This window comes from Aphelocoma coerulescens, chromosome 9, assembly GCF_041296385.1.
Source record: "Aphelocoma coerulescens isolate FSJ_1873_10779 chromosome 9, UR_Acoe_1.0, whole genome shotgun sequence".
NCBI lineage: Eukaryota > Metazoa > Chordata > Aves > Passeriformes > Corvidae > Aphelocoma > Aphelocoma coerulescens.
In genome coordinates, this window is record NC_091023.1 from 26,892,815 (window position 1) to 26,910,678 (window position 17,864).

A 17,864-nucleotide genomic window follows, 5' to 3' on the forward strand; every position below is an offset into this window, starting at 1 on the left:
ATCTTGTGTTTGGCTACTGCTCATCTGTGAGTATATTTCATAGTTTAAAACTCATCATGCCCACAAGGCATTCGAAAAATCCACTGCTTCTCATTTTACTAAGTAGTAAAATTAGGATTTATGAAGCAAACAGGCACATGAAGTTGAGAAAGCTCAAGATTTTTGTAATTTGAGCTTTTGTAATATGACTTTATACCGGAGAGTGATCTGAACTGCTAGTGTATTGTTGGAGAGGTATTGGTTCTAACTGCAGCCTGCAATGCCCATGCAATGCCCCACGTGTTATTTTAAATATAGAACTGATTTTAAATATAAGAAGTTCTCGATTATGTGAATTTTTTAAATGAAGTATTTAGAAACCCATTATTTAAGTTGTGAATAGAACAGTTTTCAAATACATGGTTAGGGCTAGGGTTTTAAATCCATGTCCCACAGGCGATATATTGGTGTGGTATATGATGGGGGAAGAGTATTGGGTGGCGGGTTTTGAGGAAGGAGTGGTTTAGGTTTTTTTAGCCCAACAAAATAAAGGAAGTTTTCAGCTGAACGTCCGTCTTCTTCTGCAGAGGAAACTTGCAGGATAATGTTTAGGGTTGTTTTAGTCATTAGAGATGAAGCACACAATAATGGCCAGCCTATGTTTGTACAATTGGAGGATATTTCTCATAATGAAGGAAGTCTCCAAGGTCAGCAGCCACAATACCCGGAGAAGTTACATCACAAAGCCACAGCTGCACCAGACTGCTCTCTTCCCCTGCTTCACCCCCCACTTTTTATTTTTGCACACTCTTTCTCAGCATAAGTGTTGCTCACATCTCTTGCAAGAATAGCATGGGCTTGACTTGGGCTAATGTCTACTGTGTTATTTAGCTATTAAACACACCCTACCCCACCTTCAAAAAAAGAAACCTGAATGAGTATTTTTTAAAAGTTTCATTATAGTCTTCTAATATCCTGTACATTCCCAAACTCCATTTGTCTAGCTTCTGGTTTTGCAATGAGAATTACATTGTACTGTGGTGATGGCAGCAGCACCACCTGGATCTAGTCTGGGCCTGTGCATTTTAGTTACCTGCTGTCACATGATAGCAGTGGTCATGGCAGCTCACACCTCTGTGTTGAGCTGTGTGCGAAGAAAAAGGCTTTGGGCTGTTTTAGCAAAATGTGCATGAGGGAAAAGAGAAAAAGCTAGATCTTAATTTTTATAGCTCACTTTGTATCTCCATTTACTATGGAAATTAATGTTACTGGTACATGAAACACCATTTGGAAACCTTGGATAAAATCTGTTTCTTTCTTGGCATTGTTCTTTTTGTGTGTGTTTCTATACATGATATTTGGTACACGGACTCTCCTTTATAATCCTGCTTTTTTTAAGCAGTATTTTTCACAAGCGTTTGCTGTTGCCAAACCATTTAGTAACTGCCTGTTAATATAAATTCAGCTCATCTTACAATGGCAAGAACAAGGACACTCCTAAGAAGCCTACCTGTTCTTTTTATTTGTTTTCCAATGTCCTGGTGAGATTTTCTGTTCCGTCAACAGGACAGCAAAGTGAGAGGTTGCTCCACATACTCCTCATTGCTGTAGACCTTATTCTGTTTATACCCAAAACTCTGACTCAGTGCTGTTGAAGTCAGCGAAGTCTTTCCCTGGCTTCAGGTTGTTCTGAATCAGTCTATAAACCTAAAATTCAAAGCTGCTTCTAACAAAGAAAACAAAACATTTTTCCTTCAGTTCCTAACAGAACTTTTGTTGTGGTTTAAGCCTGTTTTTCACATCTAATCATGTTCACCAGTGATTATTCAAAGCATCATATATTAGTGTGAAATCAGCTAGTATTCAATATTTCCTTCATTGCATTTGGTTCATCTACAATTATTGCATTTAAAAAGGGCGGTGGCATTCTGCCATGCTTGCTCTCTCACTCTACAATTGGGAATGGTGGTTAGGAAGGGTTGTAAACGTCATCCAGGTAGCTAGGTAACCCCTGGTATTTAAGGAGGTGAGAATAAACACTGATCTTCTTTTAGGTGTGGAAGGGTGTGAGATAGGTTGGATTGGACAAGTTGGAGGAGGATTTTTAAAGCTGAGAATATGTGTTTTGGGAGATGTGCTAGATGTGTTGGTTATAAGTTGCTCATCCTTGCCCTCCTCTGCATTGTGGCCAACACTTTACTTTATTTTCCCAATGGCGAAACAAGATTTGCTTCAGAGCATCACCTCAGCAAATATGTGGAGTGCCTTCATGGCATTCTAGGTGGAGGCTTTTTGGTAAGTAATAACCTAGTGTCTTCTTTCAAGTTTATTTTGGAGGTACTTGGTACTGCTCTTTCTCTAGTGGTTACCTGAATTTATTCATCAAATATCTTGTCAACCAGAGTCTCTGGAGCTGTATAAAAAAAGAGCTATATTATCCCATATCTATTATTAGTTACTATTGGTTATCTTATCTGCAACATGATGGCACTTTAAAGCTGAAAAAACCATAGGGTCTGGGACACAGAATCCAAATGCAAAAGTGAAACCAAGCCTCTCAGCGGATAACAGTTTGCATAAAGGGTTAAATCTTAAGTTTGTTATATTATTGAGCCATTCTCCTTTTAAATGTCCCTAACTAATGAGCATTTAGATACAATTCCTTAATTTCTATTATCTGACATGTTGACAGTTATTTCTCTGCCTAAGCTATTTATTCAGAGGAATTGAGTGATAGTTGTCAAAGCTTTGCATTTGAATAATGGGATGCAAGGATTGTGTTCATTATAGGATATCATTAATCTGAAGCTCTTCTTTTCTACCTTTTCAGTTTTGTGGACCACACTGTAGCATATTTTAGACCCCTAACTCCAGGCTTCCTTTTTCATCTGCTTTTAGAAGTCTTCTTAAAAATAGGTTATAGGTCCCTTCCAATTCTTAGCACTTTATGATTCTATGATCTCAAGGTGTCCACAAATCACAAATTGAAAACAATTGCATGCTAAGGTGCTTTGTGTAGTGAGAGGTGCTTACAGCTGTGTTACAGCCCCACTGGGACCTAGAGTGGGGTTTGCAAAGACTAGGCTTTACACACAGAATAATACAAGTGAAATCAATGGAACTTCTCCTGCAGCGCCCTTGTACAACCTCTTCTGGACCTGAAGCATTGGGACTCAGCAATGGGTTTGAGTGAGGGCTGACAAGTATGTGTCTGTTCAATAGTATAGTTCTTATTCTAGTTTCTTCTTAAGTAAGTCTGTGGAGTTTGCAAATAACTCTCTACTCTTTCTTTATGGTTTTCCGGGGTACTCTTAGGTGTAGAGTCTTTATAAGTGGACACTGTTAAGTGCTATTATTGCTGGTGGGAGGATCCTCTTTTTAGTCAGCTCCATTCATTCTTGATTTTATGCTAAAAGCTCTGGAGTATGGAGGGTTTATGTTTCTCATGGATAGCTTCTGCTTTGTTACTTTGCATTTCTGTCACTGGAAACTGGTCGTGAAATCTTGGAAAAAAGTAGATGTCTGTAATGAGATGTTTGTCTGAATTGAGCAAAATTTTACTAGACTTTCTACTCTAGTCAAACTGGTTTGTCACACAGGCAGTCATAATTGCTCTTAAGCAACAAGTATATTGGCAATAGCTGTTTTGCAAAAAAAGTTATTTTGTAATCCTCATTGGAATAAAGTTAATGCCTTTTTTTGCAAAGCATTTTATTTTTATTATACAGCCTTTAATGTGAACAAAAACTTTTAAAGCTGGAGAAGCTGAAATGTATCAGTACCTCAACTGTCTCTTTCTATGCTTAAGTGCTGTGCATACACAAAGTGGCAATAGAAATATACCTGTTCTGGTGTTGGTGATGCCAGTAGCGAGATGCCTACTGTGTTAAATAAGAGTAAAGCTGAATCACCTGGACAGGCTGACTGGCAAGAAGCAGCATAAATGAATGCAATTCAAAGACTGCATTTTGTCTGCCCTCTCCGTGCAACCAAAAGGAATAGTGTGATTTGTTTGCTCCATATCCAGGTACTCATTCCAGCTGCGGTGTTCATTGGGCTTCACAATGACGACTGTGGGTGCTTCGGCCATGAGGGCTGTGGAAAGAGCTGTGCGGTAAGGAATCCCATGTATCCCAGTCCCAGGTAATCCCAAAGACAAGGAGATGTCTGTACTGAAAGCTTATGTTTACCTCTGCTGTGCAGATGCTGTCCTCAGTTCTGGCAGCCTTTGTTGGGATTCTTGGCTCTGGATACTGTATAACCATTTCAGCACTGGGCTTGTCTCAAGGACCATATTGTTTTACACACCTAGAGAGAAACTGGATCTATCCTTTCACTGACTCCTCTGGGGGGTAAGTCGTCTGTTCATGAGGATGTTGTATCTTCCCCGTGTACACATGGGCTTTATTCCAGTACCTTTCAGCAGTGTCCAATAACCATATACCAAGATCTGTTCATAACTTTATCCTTCTCACTTACTAAGAACTTAACAAATGGCATCAGATACCCTCGCTGCTACAGTGTAAAACCAAAACAATGGAAATATATATAGGTAATTAAATCTATACATCATATACTGTTCATGTCCATGAACATCTCTAACAAAGTATAAAGTTTTAGGACTTTGAAGGATTTACAAACTAGGAATAGTGGTTGTTAAGAAATTTGTCTTGTCATTTGTGTAAGAATCTGTTTTGTCAGGCTTGCTTCTGAAGCTGCTTTGCCCCAGCGTGAAGTGGCACAATGCCCACATAAGTGACAATGGCATAGAACCTCATAAATGAAACTTGAGAAGGTTTATAAGGATCTTTGTACACTGCAGGGCAGAGAGGGCAAGAAGCTCCTAATGATCCCTAATTAGGGTTCTCCTGCAAAAAAAGTCTCAGTGTGCTATTCCCCATTAATGCACATAAATCCTGATATGGTTTATATCATGGCATGCTTTTAAAATGTTTGTATATTTCGCAACCTCAAGGCTGTATCTAGAAACAGCTTATGTCTTACGCCAGACTAGAGGCAGTTGGAGTACTAAGAAGCCACATAAAGCTCTTTGCAGTAGAGTTTGAATTTTATATTTCACCTGTGTCTCTCTCAAGAGGGATCATTCCTCCTTCTCCATCCTCCTTACTATGACTGAGTGTAGAAGAACTAGGTTAAATCCTTGCTGAAGGCAAGTGCTATTGTTCCCAAAATGTGAATGAGCAGTAACACCTTAAATATTTGCAGTACCCCTCCAAATTTCTTCTGTGTTTGGCTCATCCAAGTAAGCATGTGAGGGCCCAAAGACAGCAGTACAGGAGAGTGACCCATTTGCCTCAGATCAGTGACTGCTATCTTTAGAAAAAAGGCCCAGTCATGAAAAACTCTGTGATTGTTTTGAGAGAAACCTTTACTCTTTCAGCTTTCTTGAGTTTGTCCCTCACTTCAATCAGCAATAGGAAATGATGCCTTTATAGCTTAGATTATTTTTTTAAAAGAAATTAAGACTTAGCAAAAATGTGTGGTTGTTATTTCAACATGTTCCTAAACCAAACTAACCTGGCATGGAGTAAACCATTGCTTTTTCTATTCCATTAGGAATCTATTCCTAAGGGAACCTAGCCTATTAGGACTGTATAGAGAGAATATCCTTGATGCAGTTACAGACTAGACATAATTTGGTTCTAGTATATGGTAAGTATCCCACGTATCCCACTCTGACACAATGCAATATGCTTTTAATTGCTGTGTACAGGTACTTGTTTGAGTATAACAAGTGGTCTGAATGTCAGGAACCTCAAAACATCGTGCAGTGGAACGTCACCCTCTTTTCCATCCTCCTTGTTTTGGGAGGAATAGAATTCATTCTGTGCTTCATACAGATAATCAACGTCATTCTTGGAGGACTGTGTGGGTTGTGCTGCAGTCATGAGGAGGTAAGTAATTTGTAGATATACCCATGCTTCTTAGATGAACATGAAACCTGTTACTTATGCTCCTGTGGAGTCTTACTCAGCAGTTACTTTTTAGGTATTCTTAAGCAACAATTCCCTGTACAGCTGTTTCTATAGCCCTGCTGTGATTAGAATTTTCATGCAGTGTTTGATCACATGCTTTCAGCTGATTCCTCAGCTGTCACAGTGATGTTAATCTGCATGAGAGCTAGGAGCTAGAGGGCTTTTTTCTGTCCAATGACACGTGATCATCAGCACTGTATAGGTGATAAAACTGAGATACAGATCTCCTGGTGGTTGTGGTCTTTGCCTAAACTGTTGTTGCATAGTGTGGTGCTTGTTCTAACTATATTGTGCTAGCCTTGTGTTTTGTCCACAGCAGCTCATAAGCTACTGACAGTATGCTGCATGTAATGAGAACTGCAGCATCCTGGCTTTGTTTAGTAAAAGTAAGATAAGAGAAAGAGCTCAATGACACATAGCTAACAAAATCTGCAGGGTTTTTGAAGGTGGATTTTTTTTTTTTTTTTGAGTGATTTAAAGCCTTGTTAAATAGTTTGGACATATTCCAAAATCAGTATCAGAGTGTTGGAATCACCATGGCTTAAAGTATGAACCAGATATAATTTATATTGCACACTGTAGGTAAGCATGTGTTTCACCTTTTTAATTGTCATAGTTGAGTGTTGGGGCTCTTTCAAAGCTATTACTGTTTTCTTCCTCCTGTCTTCCTGGCTCTAACTGCAGTATAGAAGAGCTATGCTATGGTTTTCTAAATGTGGTCAGGTTAATTTTTTACATTTTTAGTTGGATACAGTATTAGCATTCTTTCCATTAATATGTTTCTTTCTTTTTGTTCCCCCCCACAGACATATGTTTGCTAGAAACCTGACAATGCATTGACATCGGTGCATGTGTGTGCTGTAATGAAAATACTGTGGATTTTTTTTAAAACATTCCATGCATGCTGAAATATGCATTGTTGTCAAGCTGTACTGTTGCCATGAATTTAACTGACTTGGGGCCAGCCTTTGTTGCTGGAGTCATATGCAGGTTTTCCACTAACCTGGCTAAACCTAAAGGCAAAATGTATCCTGAATTTCTTTGGTTCATTTCATCTTGGTACAGGCAACAGTCTGAACATAGATCACTAAAGTGGCTTTATTTATTTTTCTCTTTTTACTGACATGACAGCTGTACTTTGTACTGCTTTCCCAATAAAGTTGCTCTTTCATTCTGATCTTGGAATGAACACAAACCAAATCTAGTCCAGCCTGGATAAAAGTGAATACTGGGTTTTGGTCCGCTGGACCAAAACCAAAGCAGCAGTAAAATATGGATGATTAAGGGCTTTTTGGGATTTTTCTGAACTTCCCCTGTATTTCACAAATAAAGATTTGTATTAAAAATACCCAGAAGGTGTCAGTGATTCCTTCCCTGCCCATGCTGAAACACTGCTTGCCTGGTCTTGGAGTAAAGGGCCGTGGTGGCATGAGAATATGGATTTAATGCAGTCAGGTTATAACCTGGTTTTCCCCTCCAGCAGTCTGCCAGAGTGGGAACTGCTTCCTTGCTTGGTTTGGCTCATTTACTGAAACAGGTGTTTGTTCATCAATAAGGGTTCAACAACAGACACAACTGCACATGTGGAGTCTTAGTCCTGGGTCAGGGCTGGCAGTTCCCAACTGATGGCCAGCCCAGGGAGCTTGAGGGGGTCCCTGCACAGCTGAGCCCAGCTCTGAGCCCCTCCTGCCCTCCCAAGGGGGATCATCTCCTGATTGCTCCATTGCAGGCCTGAGATAAAACAAATGTGGACATGACTCCTGTTTTTCACCTCACTCAGCAGACCCTCAGGCCTCACAGCATTCAAGGAATACAGTCCAAATTCAGGTCAGTGATTAGGACAGATTAATCTGAAATACCTGACTTCACCAGTTATCAGCCTGAAGGCATTATTGTAGGGTCCTGCACAAGAACCTCTAAGTGTAGCTTGTAACATGTCAGAGTTTCATCACAAGTACATCTGAATAATGTGCTGCCAACAGCACTGCTGGCAAAGTCAGCATGGCAGCATTTCTGCTGGCAATATTTTTCAAGTGAAAACCAAAAAGTGACGTGCTCTTTATTTCAGAGAAATGAGGCTCAGTTTTGGAATTTAGGTGTTCATATTGTCTTTGAAAATAAGTGTAGTGGTTTGGTTCAAAGTATCCATTACTTACTTATTTTCCTCATTAGTTAGTTTCTATTCATAGGAGAAAAAGAAGTTCCTGTGGGTTTCAGTGCATCCTGAGGCTATTTGTAAGTAGGAGGGTGGTCTTTCAAGGTTGCGAGAAAGTTCAGGTGTATCTCAGGCTGTCTGCACAGTCAAGTCTGCCCTGTACAAATACATACATGAAAAAAATAAGTTAACTGTGAAAACAGAATTGTCCACTTATATCTACACCAGAAAAAGAATTCTCAGATGAAAAGAGTTTGTGTTTAGAATCTCAGGATACCTGAATTTTGCATTTATTCATACCTAAATACATAGAAATAGTTGAGGGACTTTAATGCCATTTAATGCCATTTCTTTGTAGTGTCTATCCCTGTCCTATCCTGCTATGAGAGGGAGGAAGGAGAATATTTGCATGTGTATACACACAAAATTCCTTGCATCTGTGTGGTATGGTGTCTTTGTGTGTGAAGATGCACTGTTTGAAAAACTATCTGCAAGTTTAAATTGGGTGCGGAAGGAGAGAAAGTTGAAAAGAGAGTCCTCAATGGAATCATGTATAATTACCATGCAACTTAAAGATTTTTGCCTTTATTCTTGCATAATAGTTATTTGTTCTTCTGGTACACACAATCAATTAAAGAACTGAAACATTTTAGAATTCCAATACACAGAGTGATTAGTCTAGAGTTTATACTTGAAACTTCAGCACAAATGCATGTAGCACTAATAGATCCCTGTAGCACCAATGCACAGCATTCCTGCTCACTATTTATATTGTTGTGTAAAAAATGGCCAGCTGGATTCCTTTGTTGCCTGGTGCATAAGAGAGTATTTTGAGAGGTTTATCAGTTACATTGTGGAGAAGTGATTGGTTTAGGTTGTATTCATTTCAGCTGGCAAAGAAGTCACTCATACAAAGTAAACCTGACTTTTCGGTAACAGGCTTGGCATCAAATGAATAATGATAGCAATGGAAAAGCAGTGCTTGCAACACTTGGCAAGATGTTTGAGAAACTGGCTTACAGGTTTGCTTAATTCTTAGTATAAAATAGTTGTTTCCTGTTCCAGTGGTATCATGTGCCAGAAAAATAACCACACTGTGATTTGGTATTTGCAGAGCTCAGTTTAAAAACAAAGTCATGTAGCAGACTGCTGTACTACTGCAGAATAAATGCTGCTTCAGTCATCACTTCCCTAGTTAGCTTCTTCTAATCAGAACAGGTTATAATGGAAGTAGCAGCAAATTTGATTATAAAATAAGATGCTTGCTACTAATTTTAGCCTTTGCTTTTAAGAAAATATTTCAACCTATTATATGATCTTTGAGTTTTGTACTAAAAAATCAGTCATGGGGATTGGATGTGTGTGATTTTAATGCGGCTGTTTTTTCTGCTCTCTATGGCACAGTGTTGATGACATGAGTTTTGTCTCTGCCTATGAGTCTGGAAAGGCAGGTTTGCTACTAATTCCAATCAGAGGGACACCTGAAAAAAAGTGTCCATAGTTATGAGAAAGTAAAACAGGAAATATGTGAAGCTCAAGAATGAGGACTTCAAAATCAAACCTCCTAGAAAAAGAGGAGAGTCACAGCAGAAGGAAATGGGCATGATGGTACTCACACTCATTTCCTTGTGTGATCTCATGTTAAGCAATAGTATGGAATTAGTTACAACATGCAGTCCAAACAGCTTTTATGAGAGGATGAGAGAAGCCTCATGTGTGAAGAGCCTGAAACAGCTCATGAGGAAACACAAAGAAAATATGTTGTGATGTCATTGCTTCTAAAATCAGCCTTCCTGCTTTTGATAGAGCCCCATTGTTGGTTTGTTTTTTTTTTTTCTCTGCCTACAACTTTCCTATTGAGTAAAGCCTAAGCTCATTCTTGAATTACTTTTCTGAAGACTCACGGTGGCATAGACTGAAGGCTTGGGTTGTGCTGCAAGCATTCAAACTGCCCTGGCTCTGTGTTACTGGGATAGCGTTTAGATGCTCAGGGTTTGGGGAATGATGACATGTGACAATGGGAAAGCTATCTGACTTTGGCTTTGCACAGTGCAAACAGCAGGCATTTCAAAAAAACACCCAGACCTTTTGTCCTGCACAAGAAGTCACGTGTACATAAATCAGGTCTGCAGCTGTGCAAGCTCAGCTGTAAGCACAGAATGAAACAATTGGAGAAATAAGAGGATTTAATTTGCAAGACAGTGGAGCCACATAGTGCTGTGGGAAAGAGTAATTTATTAAAAGTGTGAAAGTAAACCTGCCTTGCAGTTTCTAACCAGTGTTATTTGGGCTTCTATACTCTCTGCAAGATAGCCCAGACTCAGCCTGCTGTTTCAAGTCAACAACATTTTAGTTCCCCCTTAGGGTTCTGTTAATAAATCTCTGTAGTATAAGGCAAAGTATGGCCTTCTGTACAGAGACAGGGCATATTTATCATCTTACAGCCCACTTCCTCATGCTGCAGTAAGGTTGAAAAACCTTGCTTCTGTCACAAACTGTGTTGCAGTCCATGTCGTGGGGAGGAGAACATTTTTGAGCAGTCACTAGGAAATGAGAGCTTTGAAGTTCCTTCCTGAGTCTGACTCCTAGACATATTTCATTTGGAAGATCACAACGGGGGATCTTTTAGAAGGGAAATGGCTACTTAAAGACGTGCTTAACACAGGACAGTGAGTTTACACTGTGATATTCATCTGTTGTTCTGCTAACTGTTAAGCACTTCTCTCCCTGGAATCACACCCCAGTCACCGGTTCCTGCGAATATGAAATGACTGAATCAAGCTGGGGAGGTCAAAACGCTTCTTATATTGGAAGTCTTGTAAAAATTTGTTAGCTTAGAAGAACAAAACTTCCAGAGTTCTTGAGAGATGGCTTTGGAGACATGTGGAAGCTGTTTGAGTTGCCTGCTGATACCTCTTGCGCTTTGGAGTATTGTTGTGAACATCCTCCTGTACTTTCCAAATGGGAAAGCTCTGCATGCTGCCAGTTACCAGCTCCCCAACTATGAGTGGTATTTTGAAGGTATCTGTTTCTCAGGTGTGATGGTAAGTGCTCAGTCTATGGATTTTTAATTGCATTCTACAGCAAATAGTATTGGATTACACTTCAGCAATGTAATTGCTTTTAAAAAAAAGCATATGGATTACATTGACAAAATCACTGCGGGCAGAAAAGCTCAATCAAACTGAAAATAGTATACTGAATGACAAGTTATGTATGCTATTAAGTGCAAGTGATTTTGCAGGGTGGGTTGGGGGTTTTTTTTCTGTGGTCTTTTTGTTCATATGTAATTTATGCTTGTATTATGGAGGCAAACACTATGTTGATTTAATCACCTATGAAGGTTGAATTAGAGCTCTTTTACCCAAATGAAACAAAAAGAGCTTCTCATAATGGTTCAGATGTTTTTAAGACCTGTATGCAGTCCAGTATTTAGAAGACTGAATACAGTTCACAATGCATCAGGTACTACTGTTGTCAGGCTAAATATAGAGAATTGTCTCACTGTGATTAGCATAGTAGGATTTTCCCTGTTACGTTTGTAATATGCATCTGCAGTAATAAACTACCATGGAGTTGCCCACTGTTCATGCTGTTCACTATACTCATAAAGGGCCTCAGGAACAGAAAGTGGTTATGTGATCAAAGGGCATCACACACAATACATGCTTAAAAAGGGTTTATCTGCATAAGTGAGGTTTTTTAATGAAGGTGCTGAGCTCTTATTAAAACATTAGACATTGTTTTGAAATCATGTATTCTCCTTAAAGCAGAAAAAAACCTGTTCTAGCAGAAGAAAAAACTACTGGATAGCGGAGTCAAACAGAAAAACAGTTGCAAATGTATGAAAAAGTTAACTGCAACAGTGATACTAATATTTTGAAGCATTTTTAGCCTTAAAATTATTACCAATTTATTAAAACTGCAGGTATCATTCTGTTACAAACCAGTCAGCAGCATGTGAGAGGATAGTGTTGTGATTCAGGAGTATTGTCTTCTCATACTTTCCTTTTCAAACCTGTGCCTCTCTGAATGGTAGTTTGTGGTTCTGGAGCCCAGGTCTTATTTATAAAAATTATCTAGGATCCATCTTAAATAGTCCAATAGTCTGAAAAAAAATCAGTATGGATACTTGACAAACAAATTAAAGTTTGCATCACTGACATTTTCTAGCATAAGGAAGACAATACCCTGATTTGTGTGCCTGTGTCAGCAAGAAAGTGTTGAACTAATGTGTTTTATCAATAAAATATCCTTCTTTTCACTGGTTATTGATTCTTTTACTTGTGAACTTGGTTTTATTGTTTCAGCTTACTGGTGTAGCTGTGCCCAAGCTCGCAGAACTTTACTGTGATGGGAGATGCTGTGCTCTTGTCTTTCAAGTACAAGACACAAGTACAGCAACAGCCTACTAAAACCACTCCAGTTCCATGTGTGCCTTAAGTAATTGTGCTGTCCTACAAATCAGCTTTAAAATATCAAGACAGTAGAAGAGATGCAATCCCTGCCTTCCGCAGGTGAAAGAGACTTTGGTTTAGTATCTGCAGTCATCTCACTGACCTTATGATATTCTCTTACAGATCCTTCTTCTGGCAGTAATTCTAGTAACACTGGAGTGTAGTGTGTTCTATCGGTGCTGCCAGAGTGAGAGCTGTAACAAAACTTACAGAGTGAGTCTGTGTTTTATTTCTGTGCATCTCCTTAGCACTTGTTTCAAATCCTTCCTGCTCTTGTTTTTCCAGCACATCCTGCTGCCTGCTCCACTGCTCTGTTTTCACTTCTTTCACAGAGGATTCTAAATTGGGTTGCAAGGTCACACAAAGTGTAGCTTCTTTCTTCTGAAGTGTAAGCAGGACAAAAGTAAATTAGACACACACTTTCCCCAAATCCTTGTAAAATAAAATAAGAACATAGAATGAAACACACCAGCTAAACAGTTTCATCCCTATGCCTGTATTATTTGAAAGTTTTATTTTCAGGAATGACTCAATACACACTATCTGGGATGCAGACATATATAATATATGATTGTGTTCCTCTGGTATTTTGGGAAACAACTTTACAAAAATGCAAGTTTAAAAACCCCATCCAAAAAATATGTAACTTAGACTTGTAGAACTGCCTTAAACTCTGTCTTAATCTTTATTTTGTATGTTTATTCTTATTATTCTTTACCTGCTATTTTTCTTTCTGAATTTTGAAGACCGGGAAAATCAAATGTGAAATTCTGCCCCAAGGAAGTAGCTAGGCAGTCTGAATGACCATATTTGCTGTTGACACTATCCCCACACAGTAATATTTCTCTCTCTCTTTACTTCAGAGTTTTATTTCGATTGTGCTAGCCCTGCTTGGAATTGCTTTCTCGGGATACAGTTGCATCATTTTTACCCTGCATTTGATTCAAGGCCCTTTCTGCAATTCATCAAGTGGATGGAATTATATTTTTAAAGACACTGCTGGGGGGTAAGAAACATTGATGTAATTCTTCTGGAAGAAATTGTTCATCAAAACAGTAGTCAGAAACATTCTTCTTACTACAGTCTGGTGTTTCTCTAATAGGTACCTCACAGATTACCCTACCTGGTCGAAGTGCACAGAACCTGCTAACATAGTGGAGTGGAACATCATTTTGCTCTCAATTTTGATAGCTCTCAGTGCACTGCAGTTGATCATCTGCATTCTCAAAGTAGCTGCTGAGTTGAAGCGAACACTCTGTGGGACCTATTCTGTTTTTGTCCAGGTAAGAAAACACCTGAGGTTATTTCTTCAGCATCTCCATGTAACTGTAGCTTCAGCAATTTCTCTCAGTTGGGGACCTACCGTTTTGGTTTATGCATTCTCTATGCTACTGCATATTTTTTTCCAGAGAATATGTACTGATAATACATTTGTTGGTTTTGATTAATCCACTAATTTCTTGTGGTATACAGAGGTTGGTGGCTTCTCATTCTGACCTTTAAGTCTAGGACTGAGAAGAAAAAAAACTGGTTAGGAAATTAACACTGATGCCAAGTCCATTACTCATATGTCAGCAGAGGTTGCTGAGCACCTTTCTTCTAACATTCAATTTACAGACATTCTTACTAATGTGTGGCTTTCGCAGCAATGATGAAAGAGATTAGCACTTTGTTTTTTGTTTGCAGGCTAGGATTCTCTGAAAATGACAAGGAAATCATTGCTGCTTCTCCCCCACCTCCAGATAATGAAAGAGGTGGCCTCTCCGTGATCCATAGTGGTAGATTGGAGTGCTACAAAGAAAAATGAAACCCTTATCGTAAATCTCTGTCTGTCAAGCTTCTCTATTTTGGATGAAGTATATTTGAACTGTCTGACGTCTACATTTTTCTTCACCTGTCCTGTTGCTCCTGGCAAGCACAGTTCATTTTTTTACCCTCCAACTTGTTGTGACAATAGGGATGTTTGAATACAATGGAACTGCTTTTGTATTGAAATCACCTTATTTTTTTTAATAAACTGATGTAGAACTGCTTTTGTACTCCCTTGTCATTGTTTAGACCGTATGACTATTTGTTGTTCCAAAAGGGCCTGGTTCAAAGCCCAGTACGTCAGGAGGGATTGTTAGTGCATGGCATGAAGCCATGATTTCTAAATGAATGAATTCTAGTTACAGACAGACCATGATGGCGATGGAGGGTAGAGCCTACCCTGCTCCTTCCATCTTAGAAGTTCTTAACTGCAAAAAGCAATTACTGAAAAAAGTCTATCAAGTTTTCCTGTGGTAAAAAAGGCACCTGGGCCTGATTGACAGATTAAACACACAGGTCTGAACTCAGCTGTGCTAATTGGTACATGTTAATCATTGCACTGGGTTTCTTTATACTTAGAGGCAAACTTTTTTCTTTTAGTCGAGTATGATGTGACTTGAGGGAACATATGAGGGAACCTTGTGAGCACCCAGTGCTAGCTTATTAATATTCTTCCAGGTGTCCTGAGCATGCTGCAATGGAAGGCTAACCTTCTTGACAATAATGATCAGATGAAAAAGAATAATCTCTTTTAAATTAGCAGCTAAAAGATATTTTTACTTTCTCAGAGAATTATTATTTCATTCCCAGTGAAAATTCAGGGATTCACAATGAAGTGGACATCTGACCTATTTGCAGTTATATGGGCAGCATTTGGCTGTATTTAGCACTGTGGTTTTTAGACAATGAACACCCAAAGGAAAGAGAAACATGTACTTCAGACTTGCAGTAATGCATGTATCCCTATTACATCAGAACCAGTGGGATTCAGGTGCAGTGTCATCAAATATTAAACACTGTTAGAAATGCAAACCATACAATAAGTGTCAGCTTTGGGTAAGTTATTTAGAAAAAATGGAATATATCAGTCATTTAATTCTGTTTCAAGGCAATCTTGAGATTTTGCCTTCATATTCTTTTATTAGATTGTTTTGAATAGCTGATTTCTTCCTGTAGGATTTCAAGAATTCATCTAAAATTTTATTTGCTTAGTTTCTTTTAAGTAGCAAGAAGTCATAAAGTAATTAATGACATTTAAGAATGGGGCTAGTCTTTTGGGAGATGGTTCAAGGTGGCATGGATGGTCAGAGGTGCATGATACAAAAGTATGATTATATAATGAGGAGTGTGTCACTGCACACTTGTCTTTCTCTAGGCTTAAATATGTGACATATCATTTATCTTAAATGATAATCCTACATTTTTATGGATTTGTGGATATTGTTTGTGGACAGAAGGAAAAGAAAGAAAACTTAAAAATCAACCTGTACACCTACCAAACATCTCAGAGAATCTTGCTGATTTCTTGCCTGCAAACTCTGGATCTGTCTTTATCATTTTTTGTGTGATTGTGTCTGGTGAATTTGCATTTCTACTCTATCACAGACATCTCTTATTTTTGGGGCTTAGATTAAATAAGGAGACATGTAATGTAGTTCTTGTTGAACTTCTTGATCCTGCAACTGTCTTTACCCATAATCCAGAATTAGCATCTCCATTACCATAGCTAGGGTCAACTGTGACTTGATGGTTCAGCTTTTAAAGGGGCAGTTTATTAATTTGAAATTGGTGGTAAGAATACTAAAGGCTAACAGTGGGTTGTATTTCCGAATTTAACAGCCAGTTTCACGCAGGGCTTTTGGATGTAAGGCAAAGTTAACCTTGGTCCAATCAATTTAAGTCCTGATTCAATCCTAAGTATTTTGTCTCTAACAATAGGTGCTATGAGCTGTGCCTGGTAGCAGAACCAAGATTCCTGTAGAGAATATTAATTAACTGGCTTGAAATCTAGACATAACCAGTGATCCCGATGGTGGTGTTTATGGCAACATGACCATCCAGCTGCAGAACACAGACCTCACCCAAAAACAGGGAGAAGTGGCCCTTGGGGCCAGGACAAGGCTTGCACCATGCTGGAATATGAGAAACCCTTTTTTTGCACAAGAATTCCTGGACACGAAATGCACGTTCTGCCTGCTGAAATCCCCACATAAAACACCCCAGGCACACCAGGAAGAAAGCTGCTGATTTGAGTTTATGAACTCCTGGCAGGGAGGAATTAAAGCTGAATCTGCAGTAAGAGTTCCAGCATTATTTGTCCCCCACAGCCAGTGCGTTTTGCCAGTGTATTAGGATTCTGTGTCTGGAACAGTAATGCCATTTATTTAAAAGACTGCAGCTGGAAATCTATGTAGACACTCAGTTTTGTAATAAAATACTGAGGAGCCCCATCCATACCTTTGCATTTTACGGTATATTTATATTAATCCTTGTGTAGGTAAAAGTGACTCTTGCTGAACTACAGTTTCCTGATTGTTCCCATTATGGATAGAGGGGTTTTCCACATAGAGTGGCAGAGGACAAATGAAGCTGCACCAGCTCTTTTTTAAAGGGTGTTTAACTGCAGAGGTCTGCAGGCAGCCAGAGCAGCAGGATGGGCAGCAGGCAATAGACACACATCATTCAAATCTGGGAACTGTGAAATGGTGGGGTTCACTTCAGCCTCACTGTGTGATCTTATTGAGACCTTTTGTCAGAATATTCAGTTAGGGAGTTTGCTTATTCTTTTCTTTCAAGGAAAATTGTTGAAGCAAAAGATCAGCTTTATCTTTTCAATGGAATTTTGGGGATTTTAAAAACAGAGCATTTCAGCATCCTCAATATGAGATTGAATATGAATTTGAATATTGAATATGAATATTGTTTAAAACAATAAAGGGATATTCATGACACCAAACTGCAGACTTAAAATTTAACCAATTAAATAGGGTCTTTTTATTTAGGTCCTGAGAGAAGTTCCTGCTTTTCAGACACCCTCTGAAGATAATACAGACTTGAGAAGCTGAGGTACTTTGGCCAGTTTTTTGAGTTCCTTAAGAAAAAGATAAGAGGAGTGTGCTTAGGCATACAGATAATCTGAACGTTTGGGGGAGGCATGATTAGAAGTGGGAATGGAAAAATATTGCCTGTCAGAAGTTTTTGTTGTATTTTTACATAAGAACAACATACAGTTATTTTGCAAATCAAGGAAGAGTAATTTAGAGGATTCAGGGGTCTAAGGCAAAGTAAAGTTTATATTTTTACCCTCAAACAAATGTAGAGATCTCAAGGGCATTGCTCATGTGGTTTTTCTCTTTCTCAATCAAATGGAAATCTGAAAAAAAATAAACCAAATAGCCTACATATGCACGAACAACTTATTTATTAAGGACTGTATTAAGGAATGACTTTGGATTTAAGTATTATAAG

At 38.8% G+C, this 17,864-nt stretch overlaps 2 protein-coding genes across 2 annotated transcripts; both read left to right on the top strand.

Annotated features, from left to right (window-relative positions):
* The first annotated feature begins 2,097 nt into the window (after positions 1 to 2,097).
* Positions 2,098 to 7,258, top strand: LOC138114680 (transmembrane 4 L6 family member 1-like). The gene is made up of 5 exons (XM_069024423.1): positions 2,098 to 2,274; positions 4,007 to 4,093; positions 4,183 to 4,331; positions 5,714 to 5,894; positions 6,782 to 7,258. The coding sequence occupies exons 1-5, from the start codon at positions 2,098 to 2,100 to the stop codon at positions 6,794 to 6,796; spliced, it is 609 nt and encodes a 202-aa protein (XP_068880524.1). The 3' UTR covers positions 6,797 to 7,258.
* Positions 7,259 to 10,359: 3,101 nt separating this feature from the next.
* Positions 10,360 to 14,619, top strand: TM4SF18 (transmembrane 4 L six family member 18). Its single transcript, XM_069024238.1, has 5 exons — positions 10,360 to 11,174; positions 12,711 to 12,800; positions 13,451 to 13,593; positions 13,690 to 13,870; positions 14,274 to 14,619. The coding sequence occupies exons 1-5, from the start codon at positions 10,998 to 11,000 to the stop codon at positions 14,286 to 14,288; spliced, it is 606 nt and encodes a 201-aa protein (XP_068880339.1). The 5' UTR covers positions 10,360 to 10,997; the 3' UTR covers positions 14,289 to 14,619.
* The last annotated feature ends 3,245 nt before the right edge of the window (positions 14,620 to 17,864 follow it).

Coding starts and splice junctions, on each gene's coding strand:
- LOC138114680 (XM_069024423.1), top strand. CDS start 2,098: ATGTGTTTTGGGAGATGTGCTAGATGTGTTGGTTATAAGTTGCTCATC. Junction 2,275..4,006: donor TTCTAGGTGGAGGCTTTTTG/GTAAGTAATAAC, acceptor CTCCATATCCAG/GTACTCATTCCAGCTGCGGT. Junction 4,332..5,713: donor TTCACTGACTCCTCTGGGGG/GTAAGTCGTCTG, acceptor TGCTGTGTACAG/GTACTTGTTTGAGTATAACA.
- TM4SF18 (XM_069024238.1), top strand. CDS start 10,998: ATGGCTTTGGAGACATGTGGAAGCTGTTTGAGTTGCCTGCTGATACCT. Junction 12,801..13,450: donor GCTGTAACAAAACTTACAGA/GTGAGTCTGTGT, acceptor TCTTTACTTCAG/AGTTTTATTTCGATTGTGCT. Junction 13,594..13,689: donor TTTAAAGACACTGCTGGGGG/GTAAGAAACATT, acceptor TTTCTCTAATAG/GTACCTCACAGATTACCCTA.